The sequence below is a fragment of the Acyrthosiphon pisum genome, chromosome X (genome assembly GCF_005508785.2).
Source record: "Acyrthosiphon pisum isolate AL4f chromosome X, pea_aphid_22Mar2018_4r6ur, whole genome shotgun sequence".
NCBI lineage: Eukaryota > Metazoa > Arthropoda > Insecta > Hemiptera > Aphididae > Acyrthosiphon > Acyrthosiphon pisum.
The window spans coordinates 32,377,347-32,393,598 of NC_042493.1; the positions used below are offsets into that span (position 1 = coordinate 32,377,347).

Genomic DNA, 16,252 nt, shown 5'->3' on the forward strand with positions numbered 1-16,252 from the left:
CAAAATAAATATTCACATTTTTTATATATTTTTTTTTGTTTTTCCCAAAAGTACTAACTACGAAGTGTCTCTTACTACTTCAAAAGATTAATAGTGATGATAGACACAAACACAAAAGCGCCTACACGATTGTAAAAACAAAACATTAATTTCGATTTGCCACACTCTGAAGTCAAAATCCAAAAAAGTTTTTAAAAAAAAATTATAAAATTGATTTATCTGCTTAGTTTTGAATCATCGAAAGCTTTGGTCATTAAAGTTTTGTGGGTTTGTTTTTGGGGGGTTATACGGTTGATTTTGAGCAACACGTTGTATGTGAGACGAGGACTCGTCGCTAAAAACCCAAGTAGTCATCCATCCGGTAGCTAGAGACGCCGGACTACGCCACACCTGGCCCCAATAAGTAATATTATATTACCTATATATTGCTATAATATATTATATTATATACCTGCATCATGATTCAACTAAGAACAATTCAAAAATTATAGCTAGGAAACCATAAAACAAACTACAAAAACCAATGGATTAAAAAAATACTGCTTTAATATATTTTATATAATCATTAGAAACCCCACTCATTCCTTAATTTCCTCTTTTCAATACCGACATTAAATTATTATATACACTGGGAGGACTCCCTCTTTCCACCCCCAAAACCTATTCTAATTATAATTAAGTATACAACAATAGTGTGTATAAAATTGACACACAACGAAACATGTTACGCTGACATACTTTTAAGAAACACATCCGAACACTCATATTATTTCTGATTGCAAAAAAATGTTAATGATTAATTATATTTCATTCTCCGAAAGAAATCAATGATCAATGGTGTAAACATCTTTTAATTAAATAATCAACATTTATCAAATTTATTTGAGTTTTTGTTTTTGCACTTTTAATATCTTATAATATATAATATTTAAAAATTTTAATAGAAAATTCCCAACAAGTTTTCTACCTTTTTCAACCAAAAAAATGTAGAAAAGTTCACTGAATCATTAATTGATAAATGCATTTTTTAAATATTTGATATTCAGTGATTTTTAATTATTAAATTTGATTATTTATACAATTATACATGTATGCTAGAATGACACACCATCTCCACTCAGAATCGTTTTTTGTATGCAATGATTTATCGTTGAATTCAAATCTAACACATTCATTATAATAACCTACTCGACAACTACTGTACCTACAGAATAGTGGTAGGTACCCACTTTTTCACCTTTTTATATTTTGTATTTTGCTAAGATTATTATATAATATTATAAATCCATTACCTGTCATTAGCATAAATGTTTTAGCCTTATTAAATATTGAAAGTGATCTAACCTCCGTCATCAATAATTATGATAATAATATATATTATTTTCGCATGATCAACTTGATCAAAATTCAAGGTTCCTAAAGGCTAAAAGTGTAAGTTATTATCATTATTTCTAGGCACTTCATAATATTTTTTTTTTGTAAGTTTTGTTTTTAGCCCTGAGTTTCATTGTTAAACGAATTTTTTATTCATTAAAGAATTATTTATTATTTTATTAAAAATAAATAATATTTTATTTTGGTAAATATAAAATAATTGTTCTAATATTTTTGTTGCCTACATCTGGCTAACATGACTATTATTGTTAATCATACATTTGTTTGTAACATTTTTAAGTGCATATTTTGGATTTTTTTGTGAATATTTTGCCTGTTTTTAGCACATAAATGCATGCATATTTTACTTTTTCAAAGCACGAAATTCACAGCTCTTTTTATAACTAATAATCATCTAATTAATAGGTAGGTACCTACTTTATAGCTTATGAACAAATTATATATATTTAATAGTATTTTTTTAATCTATATTTGATCCATGTAATCACTAACGTCTAACATGTGAAAAGATATTTTACAATTTAAAATATAAATTATAATTGTTCAGAGTTTAAATATTAACAATAAAATATATAAGTATTGCTTGGATAAAAAAAAATAGTGCAATGTCCAAAGTGTGTTGGAAATTCAGTTTTTCAGTCTGTAATATAATATTTTTTTTAATAAAATATTTAGTCACAACGTTTTAATTATTACACAAAAACAGATGAATGTAACATCGATACGCAGCACAATAGAACGTACAAAATAGACACAAATACATAGCCATAAAAAATATAATGCACAATCATTTAATAGCAGCTCATCCTTGCCTAAACTGGCTTACCTACTGGCCCAAAATAAATTGTCTTCTACAAACTATGCCACAGCAAATAATGTTGGAAAATGATGTCAAATAATTTTACAATATTATTTGTTGTCAATGTCAACATAATATATTATTATATTAATACCATAGAATACCATGGAGTTGTTTTATTTTATTTGATTTACAAGCACCGTACACTATTAAAACGTGCGATGTAAACTTATAGATATGTGAAAAACGTTAATTTGATATTTAAAGTAATATGGCATATACCTACAATATACAGAAAAAAATATTCTAATATTTCAGTCTCTATATTCTATTATTTATAATATATAATATTATATTAACAATATAGGCCAATAGTCCATGGGACTTAACATCTTTGAACTGTACCTATATTTAAATAGATTAGGTTATTATTTACAGCCTTATCGTTTATTTGTTTGAAAAACACTGAACATTCGGTCGTAATGATTATTTATTTAACATAATATGAAATGTATGGACATTCCTCTCTAAAAAGTAAAATAAAAACATTTACTACTTAAATTAACAACAATTAATACAAATTTAAAATTTAACTGTGGCAAATAAATTGTCAATTAGTATTTAATCCAAAGTACAAACGTGTTTAGTCACGTGTGCTAATAGTCTATTTGTGTTAAATTATTAATCAATAGTTATGAAATTTTCTGAAACAGTATGTATAGATAAAATTCGTATAAAAGTATAACATCGTAACATGAAAAATCTATAATGTAATATTAATTATTATAATTTATAATAAATTAATAAACATTCAACAATGATAAAACAAATACTAGGTATCCTGAATGCTTTTGCCGGGGCAGACTTTCAAAATACGAAACTTTCCCATATAAAACGTGACTTGTGTCACATGTAGGTTACAAAATGACCATTAACATAAAGAATTATTTCTTACATTTACAATTTTATCGATCAAAAATAAGAAAAAAACATTATTAAAATGAGAAAAAAAGCATTAACACAGAGAATTAATGAAACAGTGATGCAATATTATATCCTAATAGCTGTTAAATATCCAAAAAAAGGTTAAAAAATAAGATTTTGATTTATAAATAACATAAAACAAGTTTTGAATGAATCCATTTTCTTATACAAAGTACAAAAAAATATGCAATTGCTTAAATTAAATTGGTTATAATATATATATTTAAATATTACGAACGTAAAATATAATAATTTTTTATAAGCAAAATAATTTAAATAAAATTATTCGAACAGTATAATTTGTATAAATAACGTAATATTTTACTTACGGGTTTTAAAAATGTTTATGTAGAAATGTTCAGTGTAGAATAACATCGTTGTTAAACAAATTATAACCCAACAAAGTATCACAATTTTGAGTATCATAATTTATTTTCACACCGGAAGTTGTTTTGGTCGCAGTCTAACAATCATTTTTTTTTTTGAAAAATGGTTGTCACATAAGTAATTTTTTAATCGCCCGATTTAATTTAAATTTGTTACTCAATAAGGAACACATAATTTAATAATTAATAATATAGTTAAAAGGTAAAAGAGAAGAAGAAGTTGTCGTCTGTGAGCCACATAACTGAATATTCCTTCAACTATTTCAGTAGGTCAACAATCTATTGCCACGCTGCTGACCTTGACTTTAAGAAGGAGTAACGGCGACAGTACTTACCACCTCCAACGAAACTGGTTTTACTTCACAAATAATATCTTATAAGTATTAAAAAAAAAAAATTAGTTTTATAAAAATGTAAATGTATCAAAATGATTTCCTATAATATTTGAATATTATTATAAAAATATTTACTTATCGGTACACGTATAGGCAAATAAAATGTAACAACTTAACAAAATATATGAAGTAGATTACACAGAAGCTTTATATGTATATTATTATGTAGGTAAAAAACTATCAAGAATTCTTATAAGAATGTAGGTCAAGTTTAAATACCTTCAAAACGTTACCAAAAAGTTAAATAGAAATTAGAATCGTAAGAAAAAAAATTATTATTAGCGCGTACCTATAAATCCAAATTAGGTACATATAAAAAAAATTACTAATTAAAATATAACAATATAAGTGTGCTATCACTTATCTGTTATGGACTTTTGCATCACCATACAAGAATACAAGATCGCAACATAATGTAGTAATAAGTTATTTTATACTTAACAAAACTCACATCTTGAACTTACCTCTCGGCTCACGTATACTTAAGAAACCAACAGAGGCGAACGCGGGGGAGTCAATATAAGAAACAAAAAATAAATTACCTGACCTACAAATGTAGGTCACTTCTCTCCCACCGAAATTTTTTCCTGCGTTCGCTCCTGGAAAATAAGGATTTTTCTATTAATCGTTCTGGAAAATTAAGGGGATCACTAACGGTCAGTTATTTCTACTAAAATGTGACAATATTTTGTTGATCATATACCACAATGGACCTAGTAAGTATAGCAATGCGTATTTATTATAGGTACTGGTATAGATCTATACCATCGACGGTATAGTATCACTTTTGGTAAATACTTTTGAAAACTGATTTTAATTTGTTATTATACCTATATAGGTACTTGAGATCGATCGGGCCACTTTTTTAAAATTTCGTTCTTCAACTCCTAAAAATTAAGTTTAAATAGATCACATTTATGAAATTTTAAATGTAGATTATTTAAAATTAAAATTAAAAATCTTAAAATATAGCCTGATCGATCTCAAGTATAGTGTAGAGAATAGTATAATAAATAATTCAAAACAGTTTTCTAAAGTCTTATCACATGTTTAGGTCCATCGGTGGGATTCACATAATGTATAAAATATTACAAACGAGCATTGAGCATAGTGCATAGTACATTATTTACCGTTTTACACAAGCGCAACGCGTTAGAGACTTGTACGTGCTATTTCTTTTGCACTCACTACAGACTATACAGTCACACACACGCTCACTCCCTCACCCACTCACTCACACATGTACAAGACCACACTGCGTGTAATCAGAAATGCCTATTATTAACTCCTTAAATACTATGACCGTCTGTTGCAATCCGGATTCGATACCGACCGTTTATAAGGTCAATATAGGCAAATTTCCAATTGGCAATTATTACAGTGGGTATAAAATATTGATTGAATCAGACATCAGATATAAGTTATAACTTATAACTACTTATATATGTCAAATATTAATTTCGTATACCATTTTAGTACTTCAGTTAAACTTATTTTCGAACGATTTTATTTATTGCTAAAATCGAATCCCGGAATCTTAATATTGTTGTTTGAAATAACGTTCAGTTCAAAAAAAAAAAAATTGGTTGATTTTTAATTTTTGATAGAATATCCTATATGTTTTGTTATTTATTAGTTATCATTATTTAAAATTAAATTTGCTATAATTTTTAATTAACTATTTGTTGAAGTTCCAAAATAGAAGAAATTATGTAACGCCAATTGTCAAATATTAGTAAATTTTATCGGTATATTATTATTTATACATATGTTACAACACAAATGTGTTAATTTACAACTTACAGGCTATAAAACATTATAAATTGTACATTGTACATTGTACATTAGGTACCTGGTACCTACAGCTATTATACGTATAGACGTATAGATTATTTTGTGTAAAACGTCTACGTGAAACATCGTGTTGTATAATATTATACTGATTTAATGGGAAATAGGGAAAATTTGAAACCCTGTATTTGTGATTTAAAAGTTAAAACTTTACACAAGTCTCATTGAAATTAATAACTAATAAAACCCATGCACGTATTAAGTTTTTAGAGGGGCAAGTGTACAGTGTACACTGTTTCCCGGGGTGGTAAATTTTTTAGTCCATCTAGAGGCAGTCAATTTATATTGACATATTATTATTATTGTGTATCAATGTACCAAAATATAAAATAAATGTATACTATATATTTAGTAATTATCATAAAATGTTGTTAAAAGCCGTTTGTTCAGCTCAAAAATGTATGATGTTTTTATAAATTAGTTGGAAAATAATATTAATAATTACAAAAATATTTAAGGTCAACTATATGAACCAAGAAAGGTATTTTGCGTCCGTAGGTATTCATACTGATAATTTAATTAGAATTTAGAAATGTACAAGTAGTTAAATCAGATTTTGAAGAAATTATCACTTTATTTTCAAATCTAGGACTTAACCACTTAGGAGAAAGTTAAAGCTAAATGTTTCTAGATTATTATTATTAATAAAATTAAGGTCAGAAAAAATACAATAATTATAAATAATATATTTTATTTTCAATTTATATTTTATTTGTATAATAATATTATAGTGTATACTATGTATATATAGCATAACTTACTATTCGATTTTTTCAATAAAATATTATAAAATGCATAATAAAATTTTTAAAATTAGACAAAACACATTAAATGCCAGCGTTGGGTAGTAACGTAACGCAAATTTCAAATTACTGTAACGCAATTACTTTTTCAGTAACGCAGCAGTAATTTCATTACATTTTATTGAAGTTATGCAATTGTGACAAAATTACTTTTTTTTATAGTAATGTTTATGAAATAACACACTAACGCGTTGTTTTCCACGTTATTAAAATAATAGTTTTGAATGTATAACAAAAACAAGCCGTTAGGATATTTCAGGAAAATTAAAAATCAATTATATTTATTTTCGATTCCGATAACAATCCGGGAATAAAAGTTATCACTTTATTAGCAAAAAGAAAAGAGTTCAGTTTAAATGAATTAAAATGAATTATGATTAATGACTTAGGTACTGGTTGGCGGTTGCACGCATTTGTACATAGGTAATAGGTATATATTATCACTAGGTCTATGATTGTAAAATTTATACATAATAACTGAATCATATGAATTGAATATGGTTCAAAAAAAATTATAACTGTTTAAAATGATAAAAAAGTAACCTTATTAATGAAAACATAATATAATGAGATAAAAATAATTTTAGGTAGCGCAATTGTAACTTAAATAAAAATATTTGAAGTAACAAGTAACGTAATTGCATTACTTTTTAAAAGTAATTTACCCAACATCGTTAAATGCTTAGGTGCCTATAAAGAAATCATTGTGTTTATTTTTGTTTTACTTATAGTTTATACCTAGGTATCTAGTTTTTTTTAATGAAAACTATAGTTTGCTAATTTAACATTCCTAGAGATTTAAGAGATACCTAATAGATAAAAATATGAAATTTTAGAACAAATGCAATTTAGCGACCTTTGAGATTTTTTTCAAAATGTGTTTTATTTATGCTTAATATGTAGGTACATTAAAAAAAAGTAGGTCAAATTTTGTTTGGAAGTTATGGTCAAAAAACTTTAACATTTCAAAATCTTGTTTTTGAGTTTAAAATATCAAAAAATAATTTTTTTGAATTTTTATTTTGTAAACGTGAGTTTTCTCATCATTAACATTTTAGTGGAATCAGAAATTCGTATCATAGGTATACCTGGTTTTTTATTTTATTGACAAAAATATAATTTTTTTTTTTATATAGTAAGTATGTAATGATTTCGTATTTTGTTGATTAATTTTAAAATAAAAAATTCAATAATTTTTGAAAATTTTGTTTTTTAAGGATCTGGATATATATAATGTTTCAGGGGGCATTTACGGGGCTGACTAAAAAGACCCACTAGCTTATCAATTTGTTTATTTACATTGGAGATAGTAATGATATTGTTATATTTGTATTTCATACATTTATTTAAAACTCCCATTTCAAATTTAATTATAAATATTTTTTTATAACTGTAGATTGCAGTGACTATACTGACTGCCACCGACTGGTGACTAATTTATTAGTAATTAGTAATTACTAATTTGCGAGAGGTCGTGCCGGCCGTTGACTGTTGTAGGTATGGCCTACCGCCTACGGGCATAGACCTATAAACCATATGCACATTGCTTCCCACTCCGCTCTGTCCATGATTAATCCAGACGACATAACTGAGAGAGAAAACATGACATAATATGAACATATGAGGGAGAGAAAACATGTTTTGGGCTATATTATGTTTTGGCACACTGTAACGGCCAAAACTTCTCTTCTCTCTCACAACAATCCCGTCTGGTGATTTCTCTCTCTATGCACTGACCATTATTAGTTTATAGGTAGGTACTTATATGCCTATAACAGCTGGCCAACGATGATGTGGCGTCGCCGTAACTTTTATAGTTCTTTACCCGATACCGTATGCTCATTGTCCAGTGTCCTTACGATCGCACACTGCAGGGACGGATATTGGTGGAGGAGGGAGAGTACCCCCCTATCCATATTATATCTCTAATTTTTTACAGGGAAATTTACATAAACATTGACTTAATAATTGACCGTTTTGGAAAAAGCGACAATATGAAAAGACGTTTGGATTTTGTTATTTAATATAGCAAAATATAAATATTTAATCATTAGGCAATTGATTTATTACATTAAAGTTAAACTAATATTAGGAAAAAATTTTAAATTAAGAATAAAATGTATATTGTAATTTATTGTATTCGTGTTGTTTAAGAATTGTCCACACTGTATAACCACACTACCGGAATCCAATCCGTAGTATAACAATAATAATCATCGTCGATCGCTATCGATTTTTATCGTACGATAACCGCCGACTGTTCTACTTGACCACGAAATACGAATTAACATAATATTATTATTTTATCATAGTCATACAGAATGTGTCCGAATGTCCGATGGGTATACGTAGAGTCGTAGAGGGCCTAAATATTATTATATATGTTCTCTAGTCGCTGGGCACGCGTTCGGAATGTTCGGATACAAGTACCTATACGACAAGTACCTATACGACACGAGAGCTTATCACTAGGATAATATGGAAGTATGGAACATTAAAACCTTATCAATCACGATTTAACAATATAATATAATAACAAATATCAACAACAATAATAATAATTGTAAATAATAATCCTAAATTAGTTCATAGTGTCAGGACGACGTGTCGACACTTTTAGGACCAAAGACGTAACGTCCAAACGGCAATCACTCAGAACTCGGAAGTTATCTAATTACAGCTGCTAGGGTAAGTACGCTGTTTACGATAATACAATTTGAATTTTTTTTTTTCAAACACATCATGCATGTCTTATTCTAATGATTTTTCCAATTGAAAAATTAAGATTTAGATGTCTGATAATGCCCCAAAGGACAAGAATGGTGTCTAGATCCACAAAATTGTTGTTAGTTTCCTAGTCGATGGTACTGTTTTGTGATGGAATTACAAAAACGTTTGAATCGATAAGAATTTAGTATATATTATTATAATTATATATTTATGTGATTATATGATGTATTCCATACTTTCTAATTTATTCAAGTACCACAAGCAAATACCTATCAGTTAGAATAGAGCTCTATATTTTGGCACGATGGTGTTTTTAACATCTGATATAGGCAGTCATGTTTGAACTCATGCTGAAATTGTTACCTACCTAGTTATTACAATTTTTTGAACTTATTAATTTGTTTAATTCCATTGAATATACTACCCGAATCATTGAGGTGTCTTTTTTTTGTCTAGTTTACAAAGAAATCTCGAAAAATAGTTTCTCATCATGTTGGCAGACGAAGTGGAATCCGAAATACATTTCATGAAAACTTATAGAATATTGAAATGGGACGAACTAATGTAAGCATAAATTTCTTAAGCCAGTTTTTTATTTTAATCATTACCATCATAAAATATATAGGTAATTTTTTTAATTTTATTTTTACATTTAAGAAAATTAAATGATGATCGTAAATCGCTTAACCAGAAAATTACACTTGGGTTAGCCACCAAAGAGGAATTGATGAAACAAATAAAAGTTGAACTAAATATGCTGGATACGTGTCAACTTAAAATTGATGTAAGACTATGTCAACTTACCTATATTATTTCAATTATAATTCGTATTATTATTTTTCTTTAATAGCAAGAAATGAAAGAAAACGACACCGAGTATATTAATACTGAAATACTTACAATCTTATCAAATCGTATCAATGATATGTATAACAGTATGTTTCTACTGTTTCCCGTTGAAAAGACTTCATTATCAGAATATATTGAGTTTTGCTCAAATAATGTAAGTGAACAAATTACAACATTATTGCCGGGCTGCATGAAAAATTAATTATTTTTATGGATCAACATGGCCTTCTAATCATGTTTAAGGGACCATTAGCTTACTGTTGATTCAATAAATGTTAAGTGATTGTTCTTGTGACTTGGCAGAATTGTTTTACATTTTTATGTACAAGATGGGATGTGGTTTTTAAATTGTTCTATGTTGTGTATAAAGACTAATGAATATCTCTAAAGCTTGCAATATATAATAATTTTAGTTGTAAGGTTATGCAGAGCAGTGGTGCCAAGAACATAGTTCAATTCTGGAAACTGCTAGACCTAATTTAGGGGTGGGTCCCTAGTATATTTTATTATATACTAAATTATTTTACTTAGTAGTACGGTACCTATGTTGAATTAATTTATGGCAAGAACATGACATTTATTATATTATATTATTTGATGTTAAAGTGCATTTTTAAATGTTTTTGTAAATTATTTTTTTAGGTAATTTTAAACCTATTTCTAGTAATATTATGTAAATAAATAATAATGTATTTTTTGAAAGGAAATTTTTCAGTATTTTAAAGGGCATTTAAATTTGAGCCCTAACTATTATTAACTGTTACCATACCTAATATATATTTGTATGTTGTATCATCATCAGGCTCAGATTAAGACCGACTCCTAATATACTAAAATTCCGTTAAAAAGATTTCCAATATAAAAATGAAAGCAATAATGCCACGGGCAAGAGTTATAAGAATTATTTTATAAATTATACAATAATATCACCTAAATTAAATATTAAAATATTAGAAATAAAATTAATTCTATGTTAAAAACTGTAATAAACAATCTACACGGTTGCACGTATTGCATGTTAAATTTAATTACCTAAGTTTAGTTTAAATCTTTAAGTAAAAATTATGAAAATAAAATATGTGATTCTATTAGTCATTGCAGCGCTTTCTAAATTCTAATATTATGAGTCATTTATTTTGACAACTAATTAGTCAGTTGGAGTTACATATTGATTGCGTTTATTTAGAGTTTATTATTAAAAATGCTGAAAATTTAACCATTGGGATTTTTTTTCATTTAATTTCATGGCATCGTACCTGTATATCTAGTCTGGGTCTAGCTTGTTCTTTATTTATTTTTTATTCTTTTCAACTTAGAAAATATTCTTATGGCTGAACAATAAAATTGGTAACTGGACAAATACAATATAAATGCAATTATAATATTTGGATATATCTTTATCTTGAAATTATTTTTAATAAATTTAATGCATCACTTTCATCAAATGATCATTTACAGTATACTTAAATTTGAAAACGTGAACTACTTGAACTATCAACTACTTGATGAATCAAAATAATTTTTATAGAAATAAAATTCTTTATGTTCTTTTAAGCATTACTGTCTGTAACTGGTAAACAACTTAATTGAGTAATAAAAAATAAATTAATAGAAATATAATTATTTGCAGCAATTTTAGTTCCTAGTTTCAAGTTCTAAAACATCAATAATGATATAATGAGTTTCAATTCTCATTTTGTTTTTTCCTTTATATACAATTTCTTTTTTGTTACCACTAGGTACTATCATCAGTGGGGTGTAGATGCTGAAGTAGTAAAAAAAAACTAGTAAAATTGATTACAGTTTGCACTAAAAAAATTTCAAAAATTGAATTAGCCTTAAGTGTTCATTTTAAATGTTCATATTCAAAACATTTGAAAAATTTTTTTTTATAAATGAGTAAATTTAACAAAGTTAAAAAAAATCCAAATATTGAACTTAAATTAAAATTCATACTAACATGAAAAGCATTTAAAATTTAGGTAGCAATAAACTGTAATGTTAGAAGAAAAGTTGAAAGTGTAACAAAATAGTTTTCATGTAGGTCGCTGATGATATAGCAATTAGATAATACATTAAAAAATAAGTCACAACATTCATTAACATTAAAATGATTGAATAATTCTTTCCATGATTCAGATTTCAAGATTTTTTCTACCTCTTTATAATAAACTGTTTCAATTTTATACTGTTTTTTTGAAAGTATCTTATTTCTTAAAGGTATAGAAAGAACATTTGAGCAATGGTCAGTTATAATAACTTGTATAACACTGGCCTGAAATTTATTTATTAAATTTTGAAAATGTGTTTGATACATGGGTGCTTAGCAGTTTTCGTTGTTCTGGTATATACATTAATTAACGATTTATAGGCTTATAGTCCCACATTGATAATGCGTCAAAATAATCATTATCAATTGAATTATCTCCAATTATGTTTATATTCATATCCCCTATGATTATAGTGAAAACATTAAGGTTCATAAAATTACATAAAATATTATTTACTGCGGTAAAAAATTTTTGAATTTCATTAGAAGGTGACCATATAAATGATTATATATGTTACCGTTAAAGTATTAAATCAGTTATTTTATAATTTAACGTAACATTCTAGATAAAGTGCTTACATTCAAATTATATAAATACTTTATCTTGAAAATGCATAAAATAACTAGTTATATTATAGAATTACAGATAATGAATCGTTAAAGTGTTTACATTTTAAATTAATAACTAGTTAAAGTGGATAATTGCGAATATAAAGTGAATATTATTAATATTAATTGATATTATAAATTATTCTAAAATAATTCTAATAAATCATAAAAATGAATAAATATTAAAAAAAAAATATTTTATACAAGATTGGTTTTGGATCTATCTTAGTCATGTTTACAATTTTTTTTTTTTAAACGTTACAATGAATAACAATTATATTATCTACACTATTTGTCAAAATTAGTCGGAAATTAGTACACAATTGATTTTGGTGACATTTTGAATTGTACAAAACACCATTTTTACGGTGTTAAACATATACACAGAATAGAGATATAAACTTAATAAACAAATTTTATATTTAATTTAACAATATTTGACTCGATAAATTCAATATGTTTTTTGAATAAAATTGTTGTACCATAACTTTGATTTCTCTTGAAGTTTGAAAAATAGATATCGAAATCTATCAAAGAAATATTACAGCATTTGTGTCATGCCATGTTTCTGTTAGTTTAATAGTATCTAAATTTACACTATTTACATAATTTTCTAGAAAGTTTCATCTAAGTTTTCATTAGTACTTTAGATATTACAACATAAAACATTTAGAAAATAGTCCACAGACAAATTATAAATATATACAAAATCTGTAAATGAATCATAATATCTAGTCTTATAGTTAAGAAATGGGTTCAAAATATTTGTGACATTGACATGTAACAAAAATTTTTATTATAAAATAAAGTAAAATAAAATACTATTGAATCAAATTGGATAGGTTATTTTCATCTTTAATTATTATGGTATTAGCACTCCCACTTTTTTAAATAAATACAAACAAATAACCTACAATTATTTTCTTTGCCGTACATTCTTGTTTTATAAAATAACGTCCTATTTGATTGAGTTAAATAATTATTATCATATAGCCCTTCTTTCTTTCCAAATTTTGTTGGAAACTCATATTGAATATATTAAATATTCTATATTTATAAACTTATATATTGTTAAAAATTGTTAAATTGTTATGAAAGTAAATAATCATTATTAATTATATTTAAATATAAAAGGTTGTATTTCGTTTATAAAATATATTTTATAATTTTTAAACAATATATTCAATATAGGAAATTAATTTTTATTTTTATCTAAACTATTCAGGGATAGAAAATGTTATTGAGCAAAAAAAAAAAGAAAAATGAAAAACAACTGTAAAAAGATAACAAAAAGATACTAAAAATAGACAAAAATATTAATTCTGTTATCGAAAAATTTGGTAATCCTGAACTAATTGTTAAGTAAAATTCAATACTAAGTGTAACTTTTTAATTTTTATATGTATTTTATATAATTGTATGTGAGTTAGCTTATGAGTTCAGGTTTATCTTATTTTTACTCTTGAACTAATGCTTCATTTTACTAGCTGACGACCAAAACACAATTCAATGGCTTATATTTTGATCGCTGTCTCTCATACACGCAATCCAAAATAATATTAAAATTTTCAAAAGTTTAAAAGCCTTATTTTTTATTTCTGTTTACAAAAATGAATCATTAAAATATAATATATAACAGAATAACAATAATATCATATACATATTATAAAATTCTTTTAATATAATTTCTGTTTCAATAATTTTTTTTTCTAAATAATAATAACTAGCATTTTAATGTTGACAATATATTCCCTCATTCTATAACTAATTATTTTACTGGAAAGGTTTTGAATGTATTAATTTTAAAATAATTGTTGAAATATGCATACATAGTATATTTTCATTTTATTACCAAATTAAAATTAATTTGTTGATTTGAAGTTGACAAAATTATGATATTAATTTAACCATTAAAAATTCTTAATTTCAGACATTGTTTATTACTAAATGTAGCAACATGTTGGATACACTTATGTCGAGATATCATAGTGATCCTGAAGTGTACATAACTGCAGCAACATATGAATTTGATGATCGAAATGATGTAGAATCAGCTAGAAAATTTTTTGCAGAAGGATTAAAATATCACAAAAATTGTAAAAATCTCTACATAGAAGAGTTCTGGGTAGAAGTACAACATTTAGAAAAGACTTCAGGTGCCTCACTTCCAATTGCCATTGAAAAATATAGGAACCTCATAAAATTTTTTGAAGGTGATATAGAATTTCATTTTATATTACTGGACAGAGCAATAAAATTAAGTGCAGTTAGAGAATTGCAATGTAATGTTGTCAGGTATTGATTAATTTTATTAAAATTTATTTTTATCATCGTTAAATCATGATTATTTTTATAAATATATTTTTTTATGTAGAAATATGGTTAAGAAGTATAGGCATAGTGAACTAATGTGGCAAAAATTAGCAAAAATTCATTTTGATGGATTTATCTATCACCAGGAGACTGAGCAATTACACTATGATAAAAATTATATTAGTGGTATTAGGTCCGTATCTAAAAATTGTAGAATAAAATAAATTTTTTATGATACTAAATTAATTGTGTTATAGAAACTGTATTAAAACCTATGAAAACGGATTGAAAGAAAATTTACCACTAAAAAATAAACATAAGTTATGGAACTTTTATATTGATCATATTATAGAAATTCGGAAATCTTATCGCATGAAAAAAGAAACAATAAGAAATTTTATGAATGATACAATGGAGCGAGCCTTTCAAGAAGTTCATGATAACAAGGCATTACTTAAAGCTGAACATTATATTTGTTGGGTATTTTTCATAAATTATTATTATTTATTCAATATTAGTAATAATTTATTAATTTATTTTTATTTAGGCTGAAAACACAAATACAAACTGCCATAGGATTCTGAGAAAAGCAGTTGAGGTGATAGAAGATGGTGTAGAACTCTGGATTACTTTGATATCATATTATTTAAACTACGACAGTCTGGAAATGGGAATTGAAGCCTTTCAAGCTGGTGTTCGGGCTTTGAAGAGCAAATCGATGCCTTTATGGGAAATTCTAATTTTATATATGAAAAACACTCATCTTAAATTGGTAAAATAAGTATTAATATTTGTATTGTTTCTCAATGATCAATCTTTACAAAAGTAATTTATTGAAACTATGGTATTTAATGTTAACCCATTGATACTAGATAAGTAGTTGATGCATGTAGACATAGGCGTGCGCACAAGGTATGCAGGGTGTGCACTTGCATACCCTGTGGGTAGACACGTCTTTGTCTTATGGGGCACATAAATAGTCAGACGGACTTTGATGGACTCAGTTCATAATTTATACTTGTGGTAAATGATTAACTGATATGGATATGGTCATAATATGAACTTGTTTTCAAATTTACTGTGAGCGG

The 16,252-nt window shown here is 26.0% G+C and overlaps 2 protein-coding genes across 3 annotated transcripts in view; one reads left to right on the forward strand and one right to left on the reverse strand.

The window, feature by feature from the left end:
• Nucleotides 1-3,878, reverse strand: part of LOC100160220 (carbohydrate sulfotransferase 11) — a 137,711-nt gene extending 133,833 nt beyond the window's left edge. Inside the window, exon 1 of the mRNA XM_029485699.1 lies at nucleotides 3,508-3,878. Coding sequence (XP_029341559.1) covers nucleotides 3,508-3,604 — 97 coding nt within the window. The 5' untranslated portion in view covers nucleotides 3,605-3,878. The remainder of the gene's footprint in view (nucleotides 1-3,507) is intronic.
• A 5,031-nt stretch (nucleotides 3,879-8,909) lies between these two features.
• The window catches only part of LOC100568528, a 9,020-nt gene continuing 1,677 nt past the window's right edge, over nucleotides 8,910-16,252 (forward strand). Inside the window, exons 1-9 of one of the 2 annotated variants that reach the window (XM_003244128.4) lie at nucleotides 8,910-9,097; nucleotides 9,199-9,301; nucleotides 9,800-9,907; nucleotides 10,001-10,127; nucleotides 10,194-10,346; nucleotides 14,782-15,146; nucleotides 15,226-15,357; nucleotides 15,422-15,644; nucleotides 15,712-15,936. In XM_003244128.4, coding sequence (XP_003244176.2) covers nucleotides 9,834-9,907; nucleotides 10,001-10,127; nucleotides 10,194-10,346; nucleotides 14,782-15,146; nucleotides 15,226-15,357; nucleotides 15,422-15,644; nucleotides 15,712-15,936 — 1,299 coding nt within the window. In that variant the 5' untranslated portion in view covers nucleotides 8,910-9,097; nucleotides 9,199-9,301; nucleotides 9,800-9,833. The other variant, XM_008184307.3, reaches the window with a different exon arrangement.